Below are 24149 nucleotides of genomic sequence, written 5' to 3'. Positions count from 1 at the left end.
GCCTCCCGTCAGGGGTCCTGTCCTCCCGGGGACGGGGACCGACGACGCTCTGAAGGCGAGAAGCCGCTCTCTAAGCCGCTCTCTGGGTCTCTCTCTCTCCCCACAATGCACCGGGGCCAGCAGGAAGGCCGCTCCGACCCCTAATTTTCCCGCGAATTCAGTTCAAAGAGGCGGCCGGGCCCGCGGTCGGCAGCGCGCACGGGCCAACCAAGCCGCGCCTCCGCGAGAAGAGCCTCCGCGTGACTGACGGGGCAATCCGCGGGCCAACGGGCTGGGCGGCCGGGCGGCGCGCGCTCCCGCCGGCCAATCAGAACGCCGGGCGGGGGAAGTGGGCGGGGCCATGCCGGGCTAGGGTGAGCAGCCTCGGGAACGGAGCGGGGCTCTCAGGAGGAGACACTTTTTTTCCTCCCTCCTTCCCTCCTCTCCTCCTCCCTTCCCTTCCCCTCTCCTCCCCTCTCTCCTCCTTCCCCCCTCGGTCCGCCGGAGCCTGCTGGGACGAGCGGTTGGTATCGCCGGCGCTGACTCTCCGGGGCCGCCCGGCGGGTAGCTGGCGGGGGAGGAGGCAGGAACCGCGATGGCGCCTCAGAAGCACGGCGGTGGGGGAGGGGGCGGCTCGGGGCCCAGCGCAGGGTCCGGGGGAGGCGGCTTCGGGGGTTCGGCGGCGGTGGCGGCGGCGACGGCGTCGAGCGGCAAATCCAGCGGCGGGGGCTGTGGAGGCGGCGGCAGTTACTCGGCCTCCTCCTCCTCCGCGGCGGCGGCGGCGGCGGCAGCGGCGGGGGCTGCCGTGTTGCCGGTGAAGAAGCCGAAAATGGAGCACGTCCAGGCTGACCACGAGCTTTTCCTCCAGGCCTTTGAGAGTGAGTGCGTTTGAGCCTTTGAGGGCAGCAATGCCTACTCTGGCGGCATCCGGGGGGTCGGGACGCTCGGGCTGGGCCCCCCCTTCCTCGCCGGGAGCCGACTTGATTTGGGAGCGGAGGGCGAGATGGTGGAGGGAGCTGTTCCGCCTTCAGGGGTGACGGCTCGAGGGGGCCCGAAGTCTGGGGTCTCCGGGGAAAGTGGAGCAGGAAGTCCAGGTGAGGGTCCCGACTCCCCTGAGATGCACACACAAGAGGTGAGGCAGCGGGGCCTCGCGCGGGGAGCTGGCTGCTTGCAGCTGAGGTCGCCGCTGGGCTGTCGGGCTGCACGGTCTCCATCTGCGGTCGGACCCCAAGACTAGTTCTCGTTCTTCCCCTGCCTTTCGTACTCTCGGAGCACAAGGGAGGTTTCGGTGGGAGGTTTTGGGGAACAGATTAAGTCTGTGAAATCGACAAAATTGCCATTAGTCTGAAATGCCGACGCACCCCCTTCCCACCACCACCATCCCATCCCACCCCACCACCAGCACCAGCACCTAGAAAAAAGAAAAAGAAATACCGGTGCACGCACTCGGCGTGCATAGTAACAGGGCACCTTGGGATGCTGGAAAGTCTCCCATCTGTCCGCCCATTTCATGGGTACGCAGACTGAGACCCGAGTGATGGAGCGTTTCACTCCCCGTGAGACCCTCTCGGGAAGCTGCCCGTCGTCCTGGTCTTAATTCCGGATCGTTTTCTTAGGTCAGTTTCTGCCATGTGGTCTGTTTCGAGGGCAAGACTGCGACCTAATTTGGAAAGGGGGACAAACAATAGAATTTATTAAAAAGAAGCACACAACTGTAAATATGTTCAGCTGCCCTGCGATTGGTTTCCATTTTGCTTTTGTGTGAATGCTGTAATTTGGGTGATCTGTAACACCGTCTTACAAAACTTGAATAAACTCCGCTGTGCCGCTGAAGGTCTTTATTTACAATTTTTCCGTGGCATATGTTCAGGGCATGGTATCAGCTGTACTTGGAAAGACATGGTACATTGTGTAATACCTTTCTTTCATTCTCGCACGAGTGCTTCCTGAAATTCTAGTTGGAATTTAATACAAGGATTGTCAGTTTTTATTGAGACCTATATTGAACCTTAAGGGAGAGTCACATTATTTTTATTTTCGCTTAATTTCAAAAGCTGGCGAGGATTTAAATTGGAAATACGGTGGAGAACTGAAGCTCAGTAATGACAATAAACATTCCCATTTGTACCCCTTCTAAAATACAATCTTTTAGTTTTTTTAGAACAAAACTAAACAAGATTAAGTGGATATTTGAAAAATTATTTCTAAATGTTGAGAAGATAAGTCCTCCAAGAAAGTGTTAGCTATTTTTTTCTGGTGAGTCTACCGTGGAGAAGTGAACTGCCATTAAGAACTAGATTTAGTCACAAAACAACTTGATTCTTCTCTAATATTGTCCTTCGTTTCAGATAAGTTTAAATGCTTTGATGTATTTAATAATGTAGTCATTTAGTCCATTTTGATATTGCTTTATTTAAAGGAACAATACTAATAGATGAATAATGTAACAGATTATGGTATTGTATATGAAATATTTTCTATCTATAGCCTAAGTCCTTATAACAAATTAAATTTTAATTAAACTCTGAATTAAAAAGCTTTTGGTAATCTGTCAATTACTTTAAAAATGTGTTGAGGTAGTATTTATATGTTGAGATAATATTTATATTGAGCAAAATAGATAAAAATGAACTATAACAAGAAATATTCATTGAAAAATTTATAATTTGCTTTTCAGATTTCTTTCAATGTTATTGACTTTCATCATATGTTATTAGGACATGTAGGAAACAGTTTCATTCTGTTTTGCCTGACTACTATAAATTTTTTAAAAGACTGATCAAAAAGTAGAAACTTCATTTTTATTTGGCATCAATAAGTGGGTTTTTTTTGTTGAATCCAGCTACCTTATTTCAGCTACTTTTGGGAGGGGAAAATGGTTTATAGTTTAAATTAGCTAAATTAAATTAATGTGACTACTTTTCAGTTCTGCATACAGATTAGTTTCAAAAGTACCTACCTTAGTCTGGCTGCCATGGCTCTGGTTGAGCGTCCACCTATGAACCAGGAGGTCACTGTTGGATTCCTAGTCAGCGCATATGCCCAGGTTATGGGTTCTATCCTCAGTGGGGGACAAGCAGGAGGCACCAGATGAATGATTTTCATCATTGACATTTCAATCTTTCCCTCTCCCTTCCTCTCTGAAATCAATAAGAAATTATTTTTAAAAAATAAAAAGTACCCACCTTAGAAATGCAAGGCTTAAGAACAAAACTGTGGAGCATCTTAAATTTCAAATAAATATAGTTGAATTTTGTGAATGTATACCAATGCACTGTCTTTTGAGCTACAGTGCATACTAATATTCTTGATGTAAATATTTAGTACATGATTTTCATAACAGGTGACTAGTTTGTACTGATTACATGGGCTGGATTGGTATTTTCTTAACAACTTGAATAATAAGTAAATTTAGATAATGTTTGGGTTTTGTTTTCTGTCACCCAGAACCAACGCAGATCTATAGATTTCTTCGAACTCGAAATCTTATAGCGGTAAGTTATTAATAAAATTCATCAATATTATTTTTTTCTTAGAATTTCATCTATTTAATTTTAATATTTTTAAAACTTTTTTTATAGCCAATATTTTTGCACAGAACTCTTACTTACATGTCTCATCGAAACTCCCGAACAAACATCAAAAGGTACATTTTATGAGTCTTATTTCAAGTTAACCAAACCATGTTAAAGTTTTGTTTTAAAGTACTATTTATAATTAATATGAAAACTTAGGTAAAAGAGTGGCAGGTTGAATTGTTTGCAAATTGATCATTTTAGTAGTATCATTTTTGTAAATTTCAGTTTATTACCATTTTTTTCCTAATAGAAATGATTTAGTAGTGAAGTGAATGAAATGATTTTACTGATTTACGTTTTCACTCTTTGCAACTAGTTATTTTCAAGTTTGATAGAAGTTGAGGATTTAAATATTAACCAGAGGGCTCAGGGTAGCTATCTTTGATGCATAAACCTAATAGTTAATTTTTTTAACACATTTCGTACCGCTCAGGAGTTTTCTCGTGTTTCGCGTGCCATCTGTTAAGGACCGCTCACGAGTGTTCTCGTTTTTCACGCCCATGGAAAAAGGAGCGAATCTAGATACTTAACGTAAATTTTGTTTGGTCCCTCTTCATAGAGGAAAATGTTTTACGCAGTACCATACGTTAAAAAAGTAGTAGGAACTTTAATTGTTTGTTTTTGTAAATAAAAATGTTATAATTATTGAAAACAACACCTAAAGTGCATTATGATGATTTAAATAATGTGCAGTTTGCCCAAAAACGTGCGGTCCCTGGCGTATGTCTTAGAGATTTCTATGCGGTACGCAATGTGTTAATATTTCTTATATGTTCTAGCATTAAAGAATTTGCTTCTATATTGATAAGTTTACAAAGTGTCATATCTTTGGTGGTGGTCTTACTAAAGTGGAAATACTTTTTTATTATTCATTGATTAGAGAGAGAGAGAAAGGGAGAGAGAAATTGAGAATCATCGATTTGTTCCACTTAGTTATTCATTCATTGATTGATTTTTGTATGTGCCCTGACTGGATGTCATTAGGACGATGCTCTCTAATAATTAAGCTACCCAGCCAGGGCCAAGAAATACTTTTGATGTCAATGGGATGAGTGTCCTTAAAAAAAAATAAATCTTAATCACTTAGTCTTAAAGTGGAGTCTAGAAGTATCAGAGCTTATATTTGCTTTGTAATATTTAAAATTTTTTTAAAGATTTGTTCTATTGATTTCAGAGAGGGGGAGAGAGATACCAACATCAATGATGAGAATCATTGGTCGGCTGCCTCCTGCAGTCCCCACACTGGGGATCGAGCACACAACCTGAGCATGTGCCCCGACAAGGAATCGAACCGCAATCTCCTGGTTCATACATAGGTCAATGTTCAACCACCGAGCCATACTGGCCAGGCTGTAATATTTAATATTAACCATATATAATTTAATGCTAGTTTCTTGTCCTACATGCAGGGTTACTTATTAAGCATATCAAGTGAAATAACGTTTTTACTAAGCATTTGGTGTCATCTTGACTTGGTAAAATAATTACGCTATCTCAATAGACTTTATTTATTTTTAAATATATTTTATTGATTTTTTAAAGAGAGGAAGGGAGAGGGATAGAGAGTTAGAAACATCAATGAGAGAGAAACATCGATCAGCTGCCTCCTGCACGCTCCCCACTGGGGATGTGCCTGCAACCAAGGTACCTGTCCTTGACCGGAATCGAACCCAGGGCCCTTGAGTCCGCAGACTGATGTTCTATCCACTGAGCCAAACCGGTTAGGGCTCTCAATAGACTTTAAAGTAAACTTCTTTTATTTTTTTTATTTATTTATTTTTTAATATATTTTATTGATTTTTTATAGAGAGGAAGGGAGAGAGATAGAGAGTTAGAAACATTGACGAGAGAGAAACATCGATCAGCTGCCTCCAGCACATCTCCTACTGGGGATGTGCCCGCAACCCAGGTACATGCCCTTGACAGGAATCGAACCTGGGACCCTTCAGTCCGCAGGCCGACGCTCTATCCACTGAGCCAAACCGGTTTCGGCAAAAGTAAACTTCTTTTAGGTCTCCTTTGGAGACTCCTACTGATTATTAAGTAAGCATTATGATGTTTTGTTTTGTTTTTTAATATATTTTTATTGATTTCAGAGAGGAAGGGAGAGGGAGAGAGAGAAAGAGAAAGAAACATCAATGATGAGAAAGAATCACTGATCAGCTGCCTCCTGCACACTCCACACTGGGGATCGAGCCCGCAACCAGGGCATATGGCCTGACCTGGAATCGAACCATGAATTCTTGGTTCATAGGTTGACGATTAACCACTGAGCCACGCCGGCCGGGCCAACCATCATGTTTTTTATAGCAAGACATACTTTAGCTTTGTAGATAAACCTAGGTGGATTTGAAGGATTGAAATGTTAAAATTATTTGTCTTCTGGTAATGTTTCTGAATATATAGAGAGAGAGCATTGCATTTAATAGGTGAAACTTAAATAATTAGGAAGAGGGTGGTGGATCAGGCAACAGAATTAAGTCTGTGCGCTCTTTACCTGTCAGCTTCATTATTTCTATGCCTGAGTTCAACAAACTTTTTCTGTAAAGGACCCATATAGTAAATACTTTAGGCTTGTGGTCTATGATACAGAATTGAGGATATTCAGTGGGATGCAGCAGTACTTACACAAAAAGAGAGAAAACAAATGTCTACAGATTTTTAATTGATGAAATTCAAAATACTTGGAGTTGAGTATAGTGTTTTTAAATATAGGCCTACTGGTGGGCAGTATGGGATTTTTTTATTTTTGTGGGGTGGGGAGAGATAACAGCTTAATTGGTGTTATCTCATCAAAGAATTAGTGTTATCTCATCAAATCAATTGCAAATATTTATCTGTAAAAACCACTCTTAGATTGTGGGTTGTGTAAAAACAGTAGGCTGGATTGATTAAATAGTGGTTAATTTTTCCCTGTATTTTAAAATATACATATTTTTATTAATTTCGGAGAGGAAGGGAGAGGGAGAGAGAGATAGAAACATCAGTGATGAGAGAATCATTGATCAGCTGCCTCCTGCACATCCCCCACTGGGGATTGAGCCCCCAACCCCGGCATGTACCCTGATTAGGAAATCAAACAACACTCAACCTCTGAACCACATTGGCCAGGCTTTCCTGTAGTGTTTTTTTTTTTTTTTTTTTTAATATATTCCATTGACCTCTCTACAGAGAGGAAGGGAGAGGGATAGAGAGCCAGAAACATCAATGAGAGGGAAACATCGCAAGGTACATGCCCTTGACCGGAATCGAAACCGGGACCCTTCAGTCCGCAGCCCAACGCTCTATCCACTGAGCCAAACCAGTTAGGGCCTGTAGTATTTTTAATATGGAAGGTTGGCAGGGTTATCATCTAGGATGTTGCCTAATTTATATTTAAAAGTGATAAACTATTTTCAAAATAAATTAGAATTAATCCATAAATGGATAAAAACTATATTTATTTAAAGCCTAACTTCATAATTTTCTTGTCATGTTTGTTTATTAGACTATTTGATTGTCTCATTATGGGATGTGTTTCTGTTATCTGCTAATGGGTGGAGGCAATTTTTAAACTTGTGCTTAATTTATTGCCCTATAGGTAAAACATTACCTTTTGGGGAAGTTTTGAAGCAGTTTGCCAGCCAAGAAACATAAATTCCACTTAGTTATTTGCATATAAAAATGCATTAGGGAAAAAAATGCATTAGGAATCACTTAATTCTATTGTTATATCCCTGGCCTATATAAGACATTAAGACTAATTTTTTCAAATTTTTATTTTTTTAATCATCACCCCAGGATATTTTCTCCATTTTTTTTTTTTTTTTAAGAGAGAGTAGAGGGGAGGTAGGGAGGGAAGGAGAGAGAAAAACATCAGTGTGTGAGAGATACATTGATTGGTTGCATCTCGTTCACACCCCAACCTGGGCAGATCCAGCTTGCAACCCAGGTATATGCCTTTGACCAGGAATCGAACTCGCAACCTTTTGGTCATTGGTTCGATGCTTGTCAACCACTGAGCCAAACTGGCCAGAGCATTAAGACTGATTTTTAACAAATTACACTACAACTTATATCTTCAAATGAATGCTGTTCTGTTCAAAGTAGTTGGTATTTAGCTCAGTAATTGTAGTCTTTTTACAAACGGGGTTTTTTTTTAACTCTTTTTATAAAATTGCTTTTAGTATTACCCCTTTGCTCAAAATGTTTTTGGAACTAGCCTTGTACTTTTCACTTCATAGATATATTCAAACTCTATAGGTTAACACTACACTGACAACGTGGAATACTGGTGAGGAGAAGGACATCTTTTATTGAATTTATTTTACAGTTTTATGTTAGCTGTTTTTTAATCCTCCCAAGAGATTTCCTAAAACTTCTTGAATTTAAAAATACTTTTCTTGGATGACTTTTTGATAACTATTTCTCCTTTTAAATCTGACCTAAGTAGTGGTATCTTTCTAAAGAACAGAAATATTTGTTGCCCGGGTGTTGGGGCTGCTTTTATATAGTTGCTTATGTTTTTTTTCTCCCCCTCAAGGAGGAATGGGTCGTTTTTATGATCTTACCTGTTTCAAATGGTTGTTAATATTCAGTTCTCTTTTGTAGAACGCTGTAATTTTGGAAGAGATGAACCTTGTGATTTAGTCTTTTCTTCAACAGACAGAATTTCATCTTAATCATTACATTAACACTATTGTTAAAAAGCTTTTAGTAGTTTTACAACCCTCCTCAGTGGTACATTTCAGTATTTGTTAATTATTATTATTTACATTTCAGTCTTTATACTGAAAAGTCTTTGTGAGTAGCCTAGAGAAATCTTACGTTTTTCTTCTTTCTTCTCTCTTATCTGTGGAGATTGAAAATGTATTGCCCTCCTTCATAAAGTACTTCTTACTATACTCTATTGGACGAAACTTTATTATTGAAGTTTTCACTAACTCTAACGGTAAAGAGAGAAGCTGCTTTTTTTTTTTTTAAAAAAAAGAAAGGTCTTTTGTTAATGGAGGCTATTCACCTGAACTATACATTCTATCAATTCTGTTCTTCCTATCAGTATTTTACTGCAAAACATTTACATTAACATTTCTCTGTTGATAATTTTTATTATAGCAGTTGTGTACAATAGCTGATTTTGAGGAATGAAGGTATTAGTAGTTTCTAGTATCTGAATTCAAGCTTTACAAAGTAATTAATGCAGAATACATTAAACTTTTCAAGTCCTAAATTTGAAGAGACTGTATGAGTTATAATGATAAATATTTGTTCCAATTAACATATTATATATCTAGACTTTTAGCCTCTATTTCTAGAACATTTATAGAAAACAAGCTTAAGATGAGGCTTGTTTTAGAATCCATTCTTAAATTGCATTCTTAAGTTCTTGATTTAAGTTCCTAGTTTGTGGAAAAATTACTCTTTTCTCTTAAACTTGTCAAGTTAAAAGTTAGTAATATTTTTATGATTTGATGGGTATGTGCCTTAAACTTCAAAATTTTTTCATGATGACGACAACCATCTCTTTAATATGGCATTGTGTAATGTTAGCCATTGATAATAATCTTTGAGGATATTGTTAACTTTATATATTTTTTTATAGAATATTCATTTTTATGTGGTAGTGCTAGCACATATTTGTCAGGTTACTTAATAAAAGGATGAATGTTTCAAAGTATACATAATTTGCATTTGTTTGGCTCAGTCCAACAGATGCTTGAATATCTACCAAGTATAAGGCACTATGCCAAGCATTATATGACTTTCCTTTAAAAAAAGCAATCTCTGTCCACCAGGAGCTTATAATATAGCAGGAGAAATAAAATATTTATACAAATTTCACATTTAGGAAACTAAGTGTTAAAATAATTATAAACCTATGTGCCATAGGTAAGGAGAAATAACCCCAGTTAAGGTTTGGGAATAATTACAAAAGGTTTCATGGAAAAATTAGCATTTGAGATGGTACTTGAAGGCTTGTCTGCTGTATTACAACATACACTGTCTCAGGAATATGCATTGTTATGGCTAACCATAATTTACCTTATTAAAAATAATAATCAGATTTCCAACTTGCCTATTATAGTGACAATAAAGTGTAATCTGTTTGTTTTTCCCAGTTGAGAAGTGATTATTTTGTTTATCTGTTTCTTCCAGGAAAACATTTAAAGTTGATGATATGTTATCAAAAGTAGAGAAAATGAAAGGAGAGCAAGAATCTCATAGGTAAGATAACCTACATTAAGTGACATACTTGAGGAAAGAGTAAAATGATAGTGATCTTTTCCCTAGTGATTACCTCAATATTATAAGGAGTTAGAAGGAACCTTAGAGGTCACTTGGTCCAAATTCTTACACAAATCAGGAATTACTTCCTCTATACCATCCCTGGCAGAGAAACCTTAAGCCTCATCTCGAATACCTCCAATGCTGAGAACACAATGCTTTCTAAGGCAGCTATGTTCATTATCAGTTATCTCTATTTCCAGTTTCTTAAATTTTGAATCCCAATTTCTGTAACTTCTGCAGTTGGTGTTAATGTTATAATTCATATAAGGAGGGATGGAGACTCACATTTATTTAACTATATGCTAGGTGCTGTGCCAGGTGCCTCACAGCAGCATATCTCTTCTAAGTATCATTTTCACATCTGAGAGAGGCTCTCTTTTTTTTCCATTTTGTCTTTCCCCTTACTTACATCATTCAGGCAAAATATTCCTAACTTCATTTTGTATTCAAAATATGTTTATAACATGGTAGTTTAATAAATTTGACAATTTGGGCAGAATCTACTTATTGTATGTTTTCAGACGTGACACCCAGAACTAATTTCCTAAATGTCCTAGTAGCTGCCTAGGCTAGACAGTATGTTTCCACTCCTAGATGGTATTATTCTATTTAGTCTTTTATATGTAAACTAAAGAAAGTTAAATACTATTCTAAAGAGAAACAGGAACTTAGGTGGTATTCATTCATTGACTCATTTTAGGGAGAATGCAAAACTAAAAATACTAGGTTTAAAAAAAAAATAGAGTTGAAAAAATTGCCACAGTGGATTTTTCTTTTTTGAAACATTGTTATTGATTTCAGAGAGGAAGGGAGAGGGAAAGAGAGATAGAAACGATCAATGATGAGAGAGAATCATTGATTGGCTGCCTCCTGTACACCCCGTACTGGGTATGGAGCCCACAACCTGGGCATGTGCCCTTGACTAGAATCGAACCCAGGACCCTTCAGTTCACAGGCCGATGTTCTGCCAACTGAGCCAAACCAGTTAGGGCTTTTTTTCTTTTGAAGTTTTAAATCATATCTTACCAATTTGTATAGGCTACGCACTGATTTAATGATGCTTCATGTATGGTTTCTCATTTTAGTGACTGGTGTAAGATGTCATTTTTGCAGATGCTTATATTTAAAGTTTGGCTTTTGAATTAGAATATTTTGTTACTTGAATTATAAAATCACATTTTTTATTTTATATCCTGCAATCGTATAAAACAAAAGTGTAATTTCTATTTCCATATCTAGGCAATCCTGACTTGTAAATAAGCTTTGATGGTCTGTTCTAGAAACTGAAATCACTGATCTTTACTTAATCTATTCCTGCTACGAAGCACCTTTCAATGCAGGAATATTCCCAGTGCATGTGCACTCTATTCTTTGCTTGAATTTTTATTCCATATTCTTGTCTGGTCATTTACCCTGGACAAAGCTCTTGGGATCCTCAAGGCCTTTTTTACTTAAAGTGTAAGCTGTGTTCTGACCTCCCTGCTTCTTTTCTCCTGGACACCTTAATAGTTTGCCCTTCAGGTCTTTCAGGGTTCAGGTGAGAAGGAAGAATGAACCAAGAAAAGAACATTTAACCCTTTTCATCTTCTCTTTCAAACTTCTACCTTCATCACTGCTAAACCGTATTACTATCTCTTTGTGACATTGTCTTAGATCAGTGGTTCTCAACCTTCCTAATGCTGCAACCCTTTAATACAGTTCCTCATGTTGTGGTGACCCCCAATTTCATTGTTACAAATTGAACATAATTAAAGCATAGTGATTAATCACAAAAACAATATGTAATTATATATGTGTTTTCCGATGGTCTTAGGCGACCCCTGTGAAAGGGTCATTCAAACCCCAAAGGGGTCGCGACCCACAGGTTGAGAACCGCTGTCTTAGATAAATATTACAGGGAGTAATATTTAGAGGGAGTAGGGAGTCTTGTGAGGAAGATAGAATGTGCTGGTTAATTATTTTTGAATAATGACAATAATTTTGTTCTTTTTGACCCAGTGGGTTCAATAATTAGACCAATAATATAACCAGCTCATAGCAACATTAGAGATTTGCATAGAATTCCTGCTTGTTATTTTGAAAAACAACTTTTTCAGTCTTTAAGATCCAGCTGGGATATTTCATTGAGTTGGATATTTCAACCCCCAAGATTTTCTTTTTTTTTAAAAAAATTGATTTCAGAGAGAGAAAGGGGCTGCCTCCTGCACACCCACCACCAGGGATCAAGCCCGCATCCCAGGCGTGTGCCCTGACCAGGAATTGAATCATGACCTCCTGGTTCATGGGTCAATGCTCAACCATTGAGCTACACCGGCCAGGCGCTATTTTATTTTTTAAAACCTATCTCTGTTGGAGCTGACCATACTTAATACCCAGCAAAAGCACTTTAGACCAAGGGGAAGTATTGAGTTAATGTGCTAGCTGCTTCAACCCACACCCCCCAAATGTCTCAGTGGTGCTCTTGGAGTCACTAAAACGAATTGGGAAATTCTTTCATTTTAAGTTTACCTCCAAAGCCTTATATTTGTTAAATGACTTCAGTGTATTTCTCATCTCAAATTAGGTATAATCCTATTGTTTACTAAATTTATTACACAGGATTGTAAAATGTTTCTTAGACACCAATATATAATGCCAGCACTAAAAACTTTGCTTGTAAAATAGTTGATCAAATTCTCTTAGAACAAAACAAATCTTTGTTGTTCCATAACATTAATTACTAGTAGTTAACATTTTAAATCATATACAAAAAAGTATCTCTTCCATCTATATTTTTATTCTGGACGATTTCAGATATAGGAATCTTGTTCAGTTTAATTGCCTCCTGGATTTGTTCAACAGCTGTAATATGGGAGTCTTCTATTGTAACTTATGTTCTTTTAGCACTTCCAAAGTTGTAATAGTTCCACTCCCAAACACAATGTATTTCATGCTACTAAGTTCTAGGGGAATATCACAAAAAAGCTCCAAAGTTCCAGAGAAATATCAAAATATACAAAAATAACATAATACTACAGCCCAAAAGTTAGAATAATGAAATGCCTGGCCTATTTATGACATTTATAGTGACGTATAAACCAAACCAAATTCCCAGCATTATCCGTGCAAAATGAAGTTGCTGTTCCAGGATTTTTTAATGTAATTTCTACTCTAGATAAATAGTTGTCTTACTAGTCACAGATAATTGCAGAAATTTACTAGGGCAGGGGTGAGGAACCTTTTTTCTGCCAAGGGCCATTTGGATATTTATAACATCATTCTCGGGCCATACAAAATGAGCAACTTAAAAATTAGCCTGCTATATTTGATCAAACATTTAATTAACTCCTAATGCCTTAGCAGAACCAAACCAACTGTTTTTGCGGGCTTTATGGCCTGCGGGCCAGACGTTCCCCACTCCTGTATTAGGGAAAGGGGCTGATAGAAAAAGAAAAACATTGCCCTGGCAAGTATTGGTCAGTGGTTAGAGCATCAACCCTCGAACCAAAGTATTGTGGGTTCGATTCTGGTCAAGGGCACATACCTTGATTGCAGGTTCCCTGCTCCAGTTGGGGTATGTGCAAGAGGCAGCAATTGATGTGACTCTCTCACATTGATGTTTCCCCCCTTTCCCTTTCCCCTACCCTTTCACTTTCTAAAATCAATGGAATAAATATTAAAAAAGAAAAATACAGCCGAAACCGGTTTGGCTCAGTGGATAGAGCGTCGGCCTGTGGACTGAAGGGTCCTAGGTTCGATTCTGGTCAAGGGCATGTGCCTGGGTTGCGGGCACATACCCAGTAGGAGATGTGCAGAAGGCGGCTGATCGATGTTTCTCTCTCACCGATGTGTCTAACTCTCTATCTCTCTCCCTTCCTCTCTGTAAAAAATCAATAAAATATATTTTTTAAAAAAAGAAAAATACAGGTATTTCATGGTTTTTACTTCTTTAAGGTGTTGGTCAATTCATGACAATAGACCAGAATTGTCATCTGTAACTTTAAAACTCAGTTTTAAAGCCTACCATTGATGAATATTGCTTCTTTTCTTGAAAAATAGCTTCTGAAAATTCCACAGCAATGAGCAAATCTTAGAAATTTATAGTTGTCTCACTTTAGTCTCCCAAGTTTATACTGATGTTTCCTCTTGCTTTTTTTGGTGTGATTATATTTAAAATATCTTTATTTTCTTTTTAGAATGTCTTATATCCTGTCCTCTCTAGCTCTTGTATCTGGCACTTAAGTTTATTGTGGGCTTTTTGTTTACTTTGGGTTTTGATCAAGCACTTTGGCTTATTGGAATAAATCTCTGGTATTTCTGTAGTTTTCTATCCTAGCAGGATCCCTGGGGTCAATTGTATTATTAATCCTACCAATTTTGGAATTACTGTAACTCCTGACTTATAAGTGCATCTCCACTAGCAGAAAGGTCAGCATGAAAAGATTTCCAAATTGGAGCTGCTTCCAAAAGTATTTCCCTAGGCGAGATGAGAAGCAGAATGTCTTCTCTCTCTTCCCCTTAACCATCTTTCATTCCTGGTCCACTGTTAGTAGCTGGAGAAGTCCCCTCAAAACATAACTACAACTTTTACTAGGGATATTTTCCAACCTCTGGTTTTAGTAGGTTAATAAGGTAAATGTCTTTCATCACTTTCTATAGTTGTTATTACAGCCTAAGCTTTAGAATTAGAAATCTTCCTTTTGTAAGCATCTTTTTGTACTATTACAAGGCCCGGATCTATTTTTTTTTTTGGATTCCCATTTACTTAGTGTACCACTTCCCAAACACTATATATACTATCTCTTAGGGCAGTGGTCAGCAAACTCATTAGTCAGCAGAGCCAAATATCAACAGTACAACGATTGAAATTTCTTTTGAGAGCCAAATTTTTTAAACTTAAACTATATAGGTAGGTACATTGCTATTAACTTAATTGGGGTACTCCTAAGGCTTAGGAAGAGCCACACTCAAGGGGCCAAAGAGCTGCATGTGGCTTGCGAGCGGCAGTTTGCGGACCACGGTCCTAGGGGATATAATGGTGAGCAAAAAAGATGAAGACCCAGCCTTTATGAAAATCATTGGCATTTAGGGGGGAAAGACATAATCATATAATAAATATAAATAAGTGCTGGGAAAGAAAACTATAGGGAAACTCAGTGTGTAAAGCAAGAGAACCAGCTCTTCTTTAAGATGTTGGCTTTGGAAATAGTGGTCAGGGAGGGCTTTTCTGGAAAAATGAACTGAGATTTGAAAGATAATATAGGACTAAATAGGGCAAGAGGATGAGCAGATAGCTGATTCTAGATAAAGGAAATATTATACATATGTCATTTGAGGCCAGGGTAGCTGTCAGGGAGAGTGGCATGAAATGAGGCTAAAGCAGATGGCCTTGGCCAGATAATGCAGAACCTTGTAGGCTATTTAAGAATGTTGGTCTTCATCCTAAGAAAGCCATAAATTATTTTAAGTAGATATATTACATTAAAGGTACTTCCCTATCCTCTTTTAGAAATTTAGCTGCATTTTTAAAACTTTAGGCTGCTTCTTAAGTTGACTGTATGTCTTTTCCATCATTAGTAAGATCTGATGTTTTCCTTCTTTGTTTTGACAATTTGGCTGCCTTCAGTGTACATTTTGAAGTTGTTTTCAAATTATCATCTTTTCATGCTTGAGTTTTAGATGTTTTTCAGAACCTGGAACCATGAATTTCTTTTTACATACCTACTTCTGAAGGTGCCATATCAGTCACTGCTGAGCATATCTGATTCTTAAAATTTAAGTGGTTAAGGGCAAATTTTAAAAATGTTCCTTTGTAAAAAAAAATGTTCCTTTATAAAATATGGGTGTTGACAATAATTCCTCTATGTTTGTCCATAGTATTTCTAGAAGGCGATTGATTTATATGTAATGGATTCCTTCCATTCAACTTTATCTTCTCTCACTATAAAGGGCTCCCATTCTTGTGTCTGAACTTCAAAAGAAACTGGATTCCAAAATAATGGGCTTGAGCAGTCATCAATTTCTCAGCTTTATACATTACTAGAGGCCCGATGCACAACATTCATGCAAGAGTAGGCCTTCCTTCCCCCAGCTGCCAGCACTGGCTTCCCTCTGGCACCCAGGACCCGGGCTTCCCTCACAGCCCTGGCTTCGCTTGGAACAGGGGTGGGCAAACTTTTTGACTCGAGGGCCACAATGGGTTCTTAAACTGGACCGGAGGGCCGGAACAAAAGCATGGATGGAGTGTTTGTGTGAACTAATATAAATTCAAAGTAAACATCATTACATAAAAGGGTATGGTCTTTTTTTTTTTTTTTTAGTTTTATTCATTTCAAATGGGCCGGATCCGGCCCGCGGGCTGTAGTTTGCCCACAGCTGGTTTGGAAGGTTGTCCGGAAGGACATCCGGTCTAATTAGCATATTACGCTTTTATTATTATAGATAGCATGAAATGTATAAGAAGAGTTAGGTAACTAACATCTAACAAAGTAGGTGCCAAATAGTTTATCATGAAACTTGTCCTGTTATGAGGTAATAAAGTTTTGACCCTAGAAATGAAACCTTATACTTGCCACTATCAGATTAATGTGTACCAAACTAGAGGCACTAATGTTGGTCTCTTTCTAGCAGGAAAATTTTGGTCTTTCTGTGGTGTTTGGCTATTATTAAAATTTGAGTTTCCTATATGAATCTCATTTCAAAAATGTTAATTCTTTATGAATTTAAATAAACCTCATGCTACCGACTGCTTTACAATTGTCAGATATTTGTGCTTGGAATCTTATCTCAGAATTTCAAATTCCTCATCTAGTTTCCCATTGCTTTGTTACTTGCTTCCTCAGGAGATATGATAGGAAACACATAACAAAGATGAACCAAATTCTTATCTGATATCTTATTACTGATCATCTGGACTCTGTACAGCCTAAAACCAATTATGCCTGACTAATCAATCCTACATGATTCTTTTCCTTCCCCTTTTTCTGATCTAGCTTAATTAATTAAGATGTAAATACAGTAGCCATCAGAGAGGGAAGAGGGTAAATCAGGAAGGGGAAGAAAACTGGCCTTTTTCCTTTGATGAAACCACCTGTGGAAGGGATCAACTAGGCCTCATTGTTACTTTTATTGTAGGTGCAAATCAGTGTTTACTTTTAAGAGGGAGAGGAGGAGGAGAAGATGTGCATAGCAAATTACATTCCCAGAGTTATTTTTTTTTTTTAAATATATTTTATTGATTTTTTACAGAGAGGAAGGGAGAGAGAGAGAGTTAGAAACATCGATGGGAGAGAAACATCGATCAGCCGCCTCCTGCACATCTCCCACTGGGGATGTGCCCGCAGCCCAGGTACATGCCCTTGACCGGAATCGAACCTGGGACCCCTCAGTCCGCAGGCCGACGCTCTATCCACTGAGCCAAACCGGTTTCGGCCCCAGAGTTATTTTTTAAGTTGGTAATTGAAATGAGGAATTTATTTTCTCAGAGAAATAATGTTAAAATGATGGCTGAATGTGCTTGCATCTCACTTAACTCAAAATGTACCATTTAAAAACTGTTTCAGACCCTCTGTAGTGAAGGACCTATTTGTTTTTATTTTCCCATCTTTTTGTAGATGGATACTTGTGTAAATACACTAATCACATGCTTGTAAATTATGGCAATATTAAATGTCCATAAAAGTTTTTAAAGTCTTGTTCTTAATTTCTTACCTTGTTGTGGAGTGGTAAGTTTTCCCAATGAGACCTCAGTTTGCAGACTACATTTTGAGCGACATTGATTTAAAATATTTTCTGGAGTAGGTCAAGATGTTTCTGGCATTTTAAAATTGGAGGTTAAAAATCACATTTCCTATAAAACCAATGTAAATAATACTGTAAGTACCACAGTGTAATGGCAATTACACTGACCTTAAAAATCTTGCTATTCTTGGGAGGATATCATTATCCTTATAAAAAGTATTTATCAAGTGCCTCTTCTTGATAGAAGTATTTATCAAGATACTGCTAGGTTCTAGGGGTGCTGATAAAATAAAATGATTGTTGAAAGAGAACCTTTGTGAAAAAAATAGTGACAAAAAATGGTAAATAGAAATGCTTATAAAGGAAATTAAGCTCTCTGATTATAAAGCTCTGGGATGGTTGGGGATTGGTTTTATGCAAGACTCAGTCCTGAGAGGTCATTTTCTCATTTTACAGATCTCGGGTCACAGCTAATAACTAAAGCCAGAATTCAAACTTGAATTTTCTGTTTCTAATTAATCATTCTCATCTATTTTCCTACTCTGTGTTATCATTGTAATCTATTTTCCTATATAAGGCTTTAGTGGCGATAAAACAAATGGGAGCCATATTATAGACAACAGTAAGACAAAAGATTTGGCAGCTAAGGACTCATTAGAAAATTTGGAGAAAGGAATATTACATGGTGTTTTTAACAAAATTAACCTGGTTTTAGCCTGTAGGTTTTTTAACTGAAGTAACTAAGAATAGGATAGGCTGGTTGTGACTAATGTATTATTTTCCAATATGTGTAAATTCTGTAATTTCCAATCATTACATGCTCCTTAATACTATCTTGCTTCAGTGTCTTTATACAGGGTGTGCCCAAAAAATGGATACACAATGTCTGTAGATTCTACTACACTTTGAAAATGAAATGTATTTTCATGAACACTTCCTTTATAATTATTCAAAGCATGTATATATATTTTTGGGGATACCCTGTATAACTCTTTCCCCCTGCTTATAAGAATGCCTAGATTATCACCATCTTTTTTAACCAAAACACCCCCCATACCCTTTATGGATCCTTATGCCTTTTTCTTTCACTGGTAAATTTTTTTTTTTTTAATAAAGGGAGACTTTTTTTTTTAAATTAAGTCTTTATTGTTCAGTTTATTACAGTTGTTCCTCTTTTTTTCCCCCCATAGCTCTCCTCCACCCAGTTCCCACCCCACCCTCTGCCCTTATCCCTCCCACTGTCCTCATCCATAGGTGTACGATTTTTGTCAAGTCTCTCCCTGCACCCCCCACACCCCTTTCCCCCCAAGAATTGTCAGTCCACTCCCTTTCCATGCTCCTGGTTTTATTATATTCACCAGTTTACTCTGTTCATCAGATTTTTTATTCACTTGATTTTTAGATTCACTTGTTGATAGATATGTATTTGCTGTTCATAATTTTTATCTTTACCTTTTTCTTCTTCCTCTTCTTAAAGAATACCTTTCAGCATTTCATATAGTGCTGGTTTGGTGGTGATGAGCTCCTTTAGCTTTTTCTTATCTGTGAAGCTCTTTGTTTGACCTTCAATTCTGAATGATAGCTTTGCTGGATAAAGTAATCTTGGTTGTAGGTTCTTGGCATTCATCACTTTGAATATTTCTTTCCACTCCCTTCTGGCCTGCATAGTTTCTGTTGAGAAATCAGCTGACAGTCGTATGGGTACTCCCTTGTAGGAAACTGACTGTTTTTCTCTTGCTGCTTTTAAGATTCTCTCTTTATCTTTTGCTCTTGGCATTTTAATGATGATGTGTCTTGGTGTGGTCCTCTTTGGATTCCTTTTGTTTGGGGTTCTCTGCACTTCCTGGACTTGTAAGTCTATTTCTTTCACCAGGTAGGGGAAGTTTTCTGTCATTATTTCTTCAAATAGGTTTTCAATATCATGCTCTCTTTCTTCTTCTGGCACCCCTATAATTCGGATGTTGGTACGCTTGAAGCTGTCCCAGAGGCTCCTTACACTATCTTCGTGTTATTTTTTTATTGATTTCAGAGACCAAAGGAGAGGGAGAGGGGGAGAGATAGAAACATCAACGATGAGAGAGACTCATTAATTGGCTGCCTCCTGCACGCCCCCCCCACTGGAGACCGAGTCTGCAATCCGGGCATGTGCTCTTGACCGGAGTTGAACGTAGGACCCTTCAGTCCACAGGCAGATGCTCTATCCACTGAGCCAAACCAGCTAGGGCATAGTAAATTTATTCATTTAAAATCTTCATTGTTGAAAGTATTACATATGTCCCGTCCCGTCCCGTCCCCCCCCCCCCCCCATCTATCCCCTCCAGCCCTTTTTCAAAAAATATTTTTACTGATTTCAGATAGAAAGGTAGAGGGAGAGAGAGAGAAACATCAATGATGGGAGAGAATCATTGATAGGCTGCCTCCAGCAGGCCCTCAGGCATGTGCCCTTGACCAGAATCAAACCTGGGACCCTTCAGTTTGCAGGCTGACACTCTATACACTGAGCCAGACTGGCTAGGGCTCTTTTTCTTTTTCATTAATCCTCATCCATTGATTTTTAGAGAGAGTGGAAGGGAGGGGGAGAGACAGAGAGAGAAATATTGATGTGATTGGTTGTCTTCCACGCACTGAGGTTACGTGTCCTTGACGAGAATTGAACCCGGGACCCTTCAGTCCACAGGCTGATGCTCTGTATTCACTGAGCCAAACCAGCTAGGGGGATTACCCTAGTCAATTTCTTGAGTAAGAGGTCAGTAATGCTTCCCTTTCTCCAACATCTATTCTCTATAGCCCCCTCCCTGTCTGGGATCTATCACACTACAGAAACTATTCTGGAAAGTTATGAATGGCTTCTGATCAACAAATAGATTGTTTTATTTTGTGGTTTAAAGATACTATAAAAGCCTGTTGATGTTTCTATTATTCTATCCCATCTTAATCGTTTTTCATTGTGAGTAGATATTTTCAAAACAAATAGGATCTTTGTAATTTATTCTTTTTCCTTTTCTATTGCTTCTAAAACTACTAGTGGAAATGACATGTTGAAACAGTCATTTGTAATTGTGTATTATACCCACCCCTGATTGAAGTAGAAAGTGATGGTTTTTTATATTTGTTAGAAGGTTGAATTTCCATAGCTTTGGAATATTCAGACACTTTTGTATGGACTCAGCAACCCTTATTAAAAAAAAAAAATTTGTGGGGTGGGAAGGGAAACTTGTTCCTATGTTATAGGTATAACACTAAAGCATAGTAAATTATCTTTGCCTCTCATTTGGTGGTCTATTTTTATCTGCCTTAATCTTTTGGTGTTTCCATTTTTGTGTGTGATACTTGTTTGATTTTTAATGTGTAGACACTATTTCAGATGTCATACTTAATGGAAAACATGGAGTCATGGGCTTGAATCGAGTTAAGAATAAGAAAATCAAATACTTATAAATTACCTGAAGTAGCTTTGATCTTAATGTTATATTTTAAAGTCTAGGCTATTTTTATTATAGAGCATTAAAGTGATAAATGTTTTGTTTGTTCTGTTTAGCTTGTCAGCTCATCTGCAGCTTACCTTTACTGGTTTCTTCCACAAAAATGGTATGTACTTTAAACATATTGGCATTCTAACAAAAAACCATTGTGAATTAAAATATTACTTCATGTGTAAATTTATAAAATGGGAAAGAAGTTGAGTCTGATAAATGTTAAACTTCTCGTTAGTTGACTTCTCCAATGCTTTCCATTATTGCTTTATGTGGTGAATAATGGGATGTGGAAGATGTAACTTTCAACTCTTTAAAATTTAGTGGTTCTCAAGTTTTAGTGCTTCTGAAAATATCTTGGCACTTTTTAAAATCCATATAGCTGGGCCCTACAAAGACTCAGATCTACTAGGATGGAGTTTAAGAGTCTACATTTTAATAAAGCACCAAGTGGTGTGTAACTCAGTAGTTCTGAGTGTCAACCCATGTGCCAAGAGGTCGCCAGTTCAATTTCCAGTCAGGGCACATGCCTGGGTTGCAGGATCACTACCTGGTAGGGGCCATGCAGGAGACAGCCAACCAAAGATGTTCCTCTCTCATCCATGTTTCTCTCCCTTTCCTTTCTTCTCTCTCAAAATCAATAAAAACATATTTTTTAAAAAAGAAAGAAGATTGCTGTCCTACTAAAAAAACCCAAATAGTTTAATAAACAAAATGATTATATTAGAACAGTTTGATAGCCAGCTTCTTTTACATAACAATTATGAGCTCTGTTCATATCTCTGTTGGCAGCTAGTGTAACTTCTTTCTAGTTTTGCTTTAGATCTGGTCCATATTTTGTATAGGAGTAACTTGAGTAGCACTTTTGTAGTTTTTTCCCCCCTAACCCATTTATAATCTTATAGAGTCTTTATTTCTAATCATGATCTAGTTTTCTGTGATACTTTTAAAGTACATGGACTCTAACACTTAAGAAACTTACCATTTGAATTTTGTAGGTTTGTGAGCCCTTTGTTCCCAGAGACTTACGTAAAACATACATAAATTCTCCATCACTGAAGTTAGTAATTGATAGTAATTGAATAATATTTACTGATCATTATTATTTTGTTAGTTAATATTAACTTAGTTGAATTAATTTTAGTTGAATTAATTAGTTGAAATTAATTGAAAAGTAGCTTGATTAAACTGTTCTCATGTCTGCATGACAAAATGTGTAAAGTTCAAAAATTGCTTGCATTCACTTGAATCTTTTATTTTTCCTTGATATCACTTAAGTAAATGAGAAAGTAGACTCTGTTGATACTTCTGTTACCAGAAAATAATTTCCCATTATAATCAAATTAGTGGAATTTGGGAAGAAGCAGATAGATACATTGCCTCTCCTGTCTATTCAAAGTATTGTTATAGGTTGTTGGTTTTTTTAAGAAGTAATTTTTTCAATGTTTTTATTGACTTTTAGAGAGAGAGGAAGGTACAGGGATAGATAGATAGAAACATCCATAGAGAAACTGGATCGAGTCAGCAACCTGGGCATGTGCACAGATTGAGAATCGAACCAGTGATCTCTTGGTTCCTGGGTAGAGCTCAACCATTGAGCCGTGCTGACCAGGGAAGAAATAATATTTCTAAGAAACCAGGATAGAAAACCAACATCCAGGTCTCTAAAATCTGATTATTTTTTCTTTGTTTTTTAAATGAAGACTTTTTGTTTAGCAGTTACTATTTGAAACTGCTTAGAATGAATACACAAAGATTATTAGGGTGCTATTTTTGGAGTAAGTAATGTTTGGAGAGTAATGTTTTGTTACTGGATTTTAGCCATTGGATTATTTTTGCTATATTAAAGTATTTTTATCGTGGATATAACTTTCAAATAGACTGATTCAAATTCATTTTATGCACACTTTTTAAGTGAAAACTTGTTCAGAATCTCAGGACAAAAATTATTTTATTTCTGTATGTTTATAGATTCATTTATTATAATTCTTCCACATAATACTGAAACTTGATGATGAATGAGTAAATATTTAAAATTTTGACCTATTCAGGCTTTAGGTTTTAAAGACAAGCTATGGCCCAGTGTGGCTCAATGGTTGAGCATCGACCCATGAACTGAGAGGTCACTGGTTCAATTCCCAGTCAGGGCACCTACCCAGGTTGTGGGCTCAATCCCCAGTAAAGGGCCTGCAGGAAGCCACTGATCGATGTTTCTCTCTCATCGATATTTCTGCCTCTCCTTCTCCCTCTCTCTAAAAAAGTCAATGAAAACATTTAAAAAATAAAAATAAAGTCAAATTATGGAAAATAATTTGTTAATTGGTATAGGTAATACAGAATATATTTTAAAATTAAAATACTTAAACCTTTGTGAGCCAAGAGATTCCTTGCAGTGGTTCTCAACCTTCCTAATGCTGCGACCCTTTAATACAGTTCCTCATGTTGTGGTGACCCCCAACCATAAAATTATTTTCGTTGCTACTTCATAACTGTAATTTTGCTGTCTGTTTCGGCCTACAGACTGAAGGGTCCTGGGTTCAATTCTGGTCAAGGGCATGTACCTCAATTGTAGGCTCGATCCCCAGCCCTAGTGAGGGCATGTGTGGAGGCAACCAGTCGATGTGTCTCTCTCACATAGATACTTCTCACTGTCTCTCCCCCTCGCTTCCACTGTCTCTAAAAACCAATGGAAAAGGTATCCTCGAGCGAGGATTAACAAAAGGAAGAAAAGAATGAATAAAATTCTGAGAAGTCTTTTTTATTAGAAATTTCTAGACTTCTTAGGAAAATGAGTACTGTATTTATATATTTTTAAAAATACATTTGAAATATTGATTTTCCTATTTAGATAAGCCATCACAAAACTCAGAAAATGAACAAAATTCTGTTACTCTGGAAGTCCTGCTTGTGAAAGTTTGCCACAAAAAAAGAAAGGTAACATATACAATGATATTGGTAGATTAAGTAAGATAATTTTTAAAATTTGAATATGTTCATGTGTATATACTTTGTATTTAAACCTTGAAAGCTTTTAAATATGTTAGTGCCTGAATTGTAAAACTGATAACCTCTTTGCCAACCTCCCAGATCTGTGTGTTTTCCTAGTCTGGCTGTAGGTATATGCATAAAACTT

At 37.7% G+C, this 24149-nt stretch overlaps 1 protein-coding gene across 8 annotated transcripts in view; it reads left to right on the top strand.

The window, feature by feature from the left end:
- Positions 1 to 339: 339 nt before the first annotated feature.
- The window catches only part of SUZ12 (SUZ12 polycomb repressive complex 2 subunit), a 46862-nt gene continuing 23052 nt past the window's right edge, over positions 340 to 24149 (top strand). For 2 of the 8 annotated variants that reach the window (XM_036340582.1, XM_036340581.1), the window contains exons 1-6: positions 342 to 857; positions 3427 to 3473; positions 3561 to 3625; positions 9693 to 9761; positions 21082 to 21131; positions 23865 to 23950. In XM_036340582.1, coding sequence (XP_036196475.1) covers positions 575 to 857; positions 3427 to 3473; positions 3561 to 3625; positions 9693 to 9761; positions 21082 to 21131; positions 23865 to 23950 — 600 coding nt within the window. In that variant the 5' untranslated portion in view covers positions 342 to 574. Of the gene's footprint in view, positions 858 to 3420; positions 3474 to 3560; positions 3626 to 7780; positions 7831 to 9692; positions 9762 to 21081; positions 21132 to 23864; positions 23951 to 24149 lie in introns of those variants that run through there. The other 6 variants (XM_036340583.1, XM_036340577.1, XM_036340578.1 and 3 more) reach the window with 6 other exon arrangements.

This window comes from Myotis myotis, unplaced genomic scaffold, assembly GCF_014108235.1.
Source record: "Myotis myotis isolate mMyoMyo1 unplaced genomic scaffold, mMyoMyo1.p scaffold_m19_p_17, whole genome shotgun sequence".
Taxonomy (NCBI): Eukaryota; Metazoa; Chordata; class Mammalia; order Chiroptera; family Vespertilionidae; genus Myotis; species Myotis myotis.
This window is presented reverse-complemented; position numbering and strand designations above follow the sequence as displayed.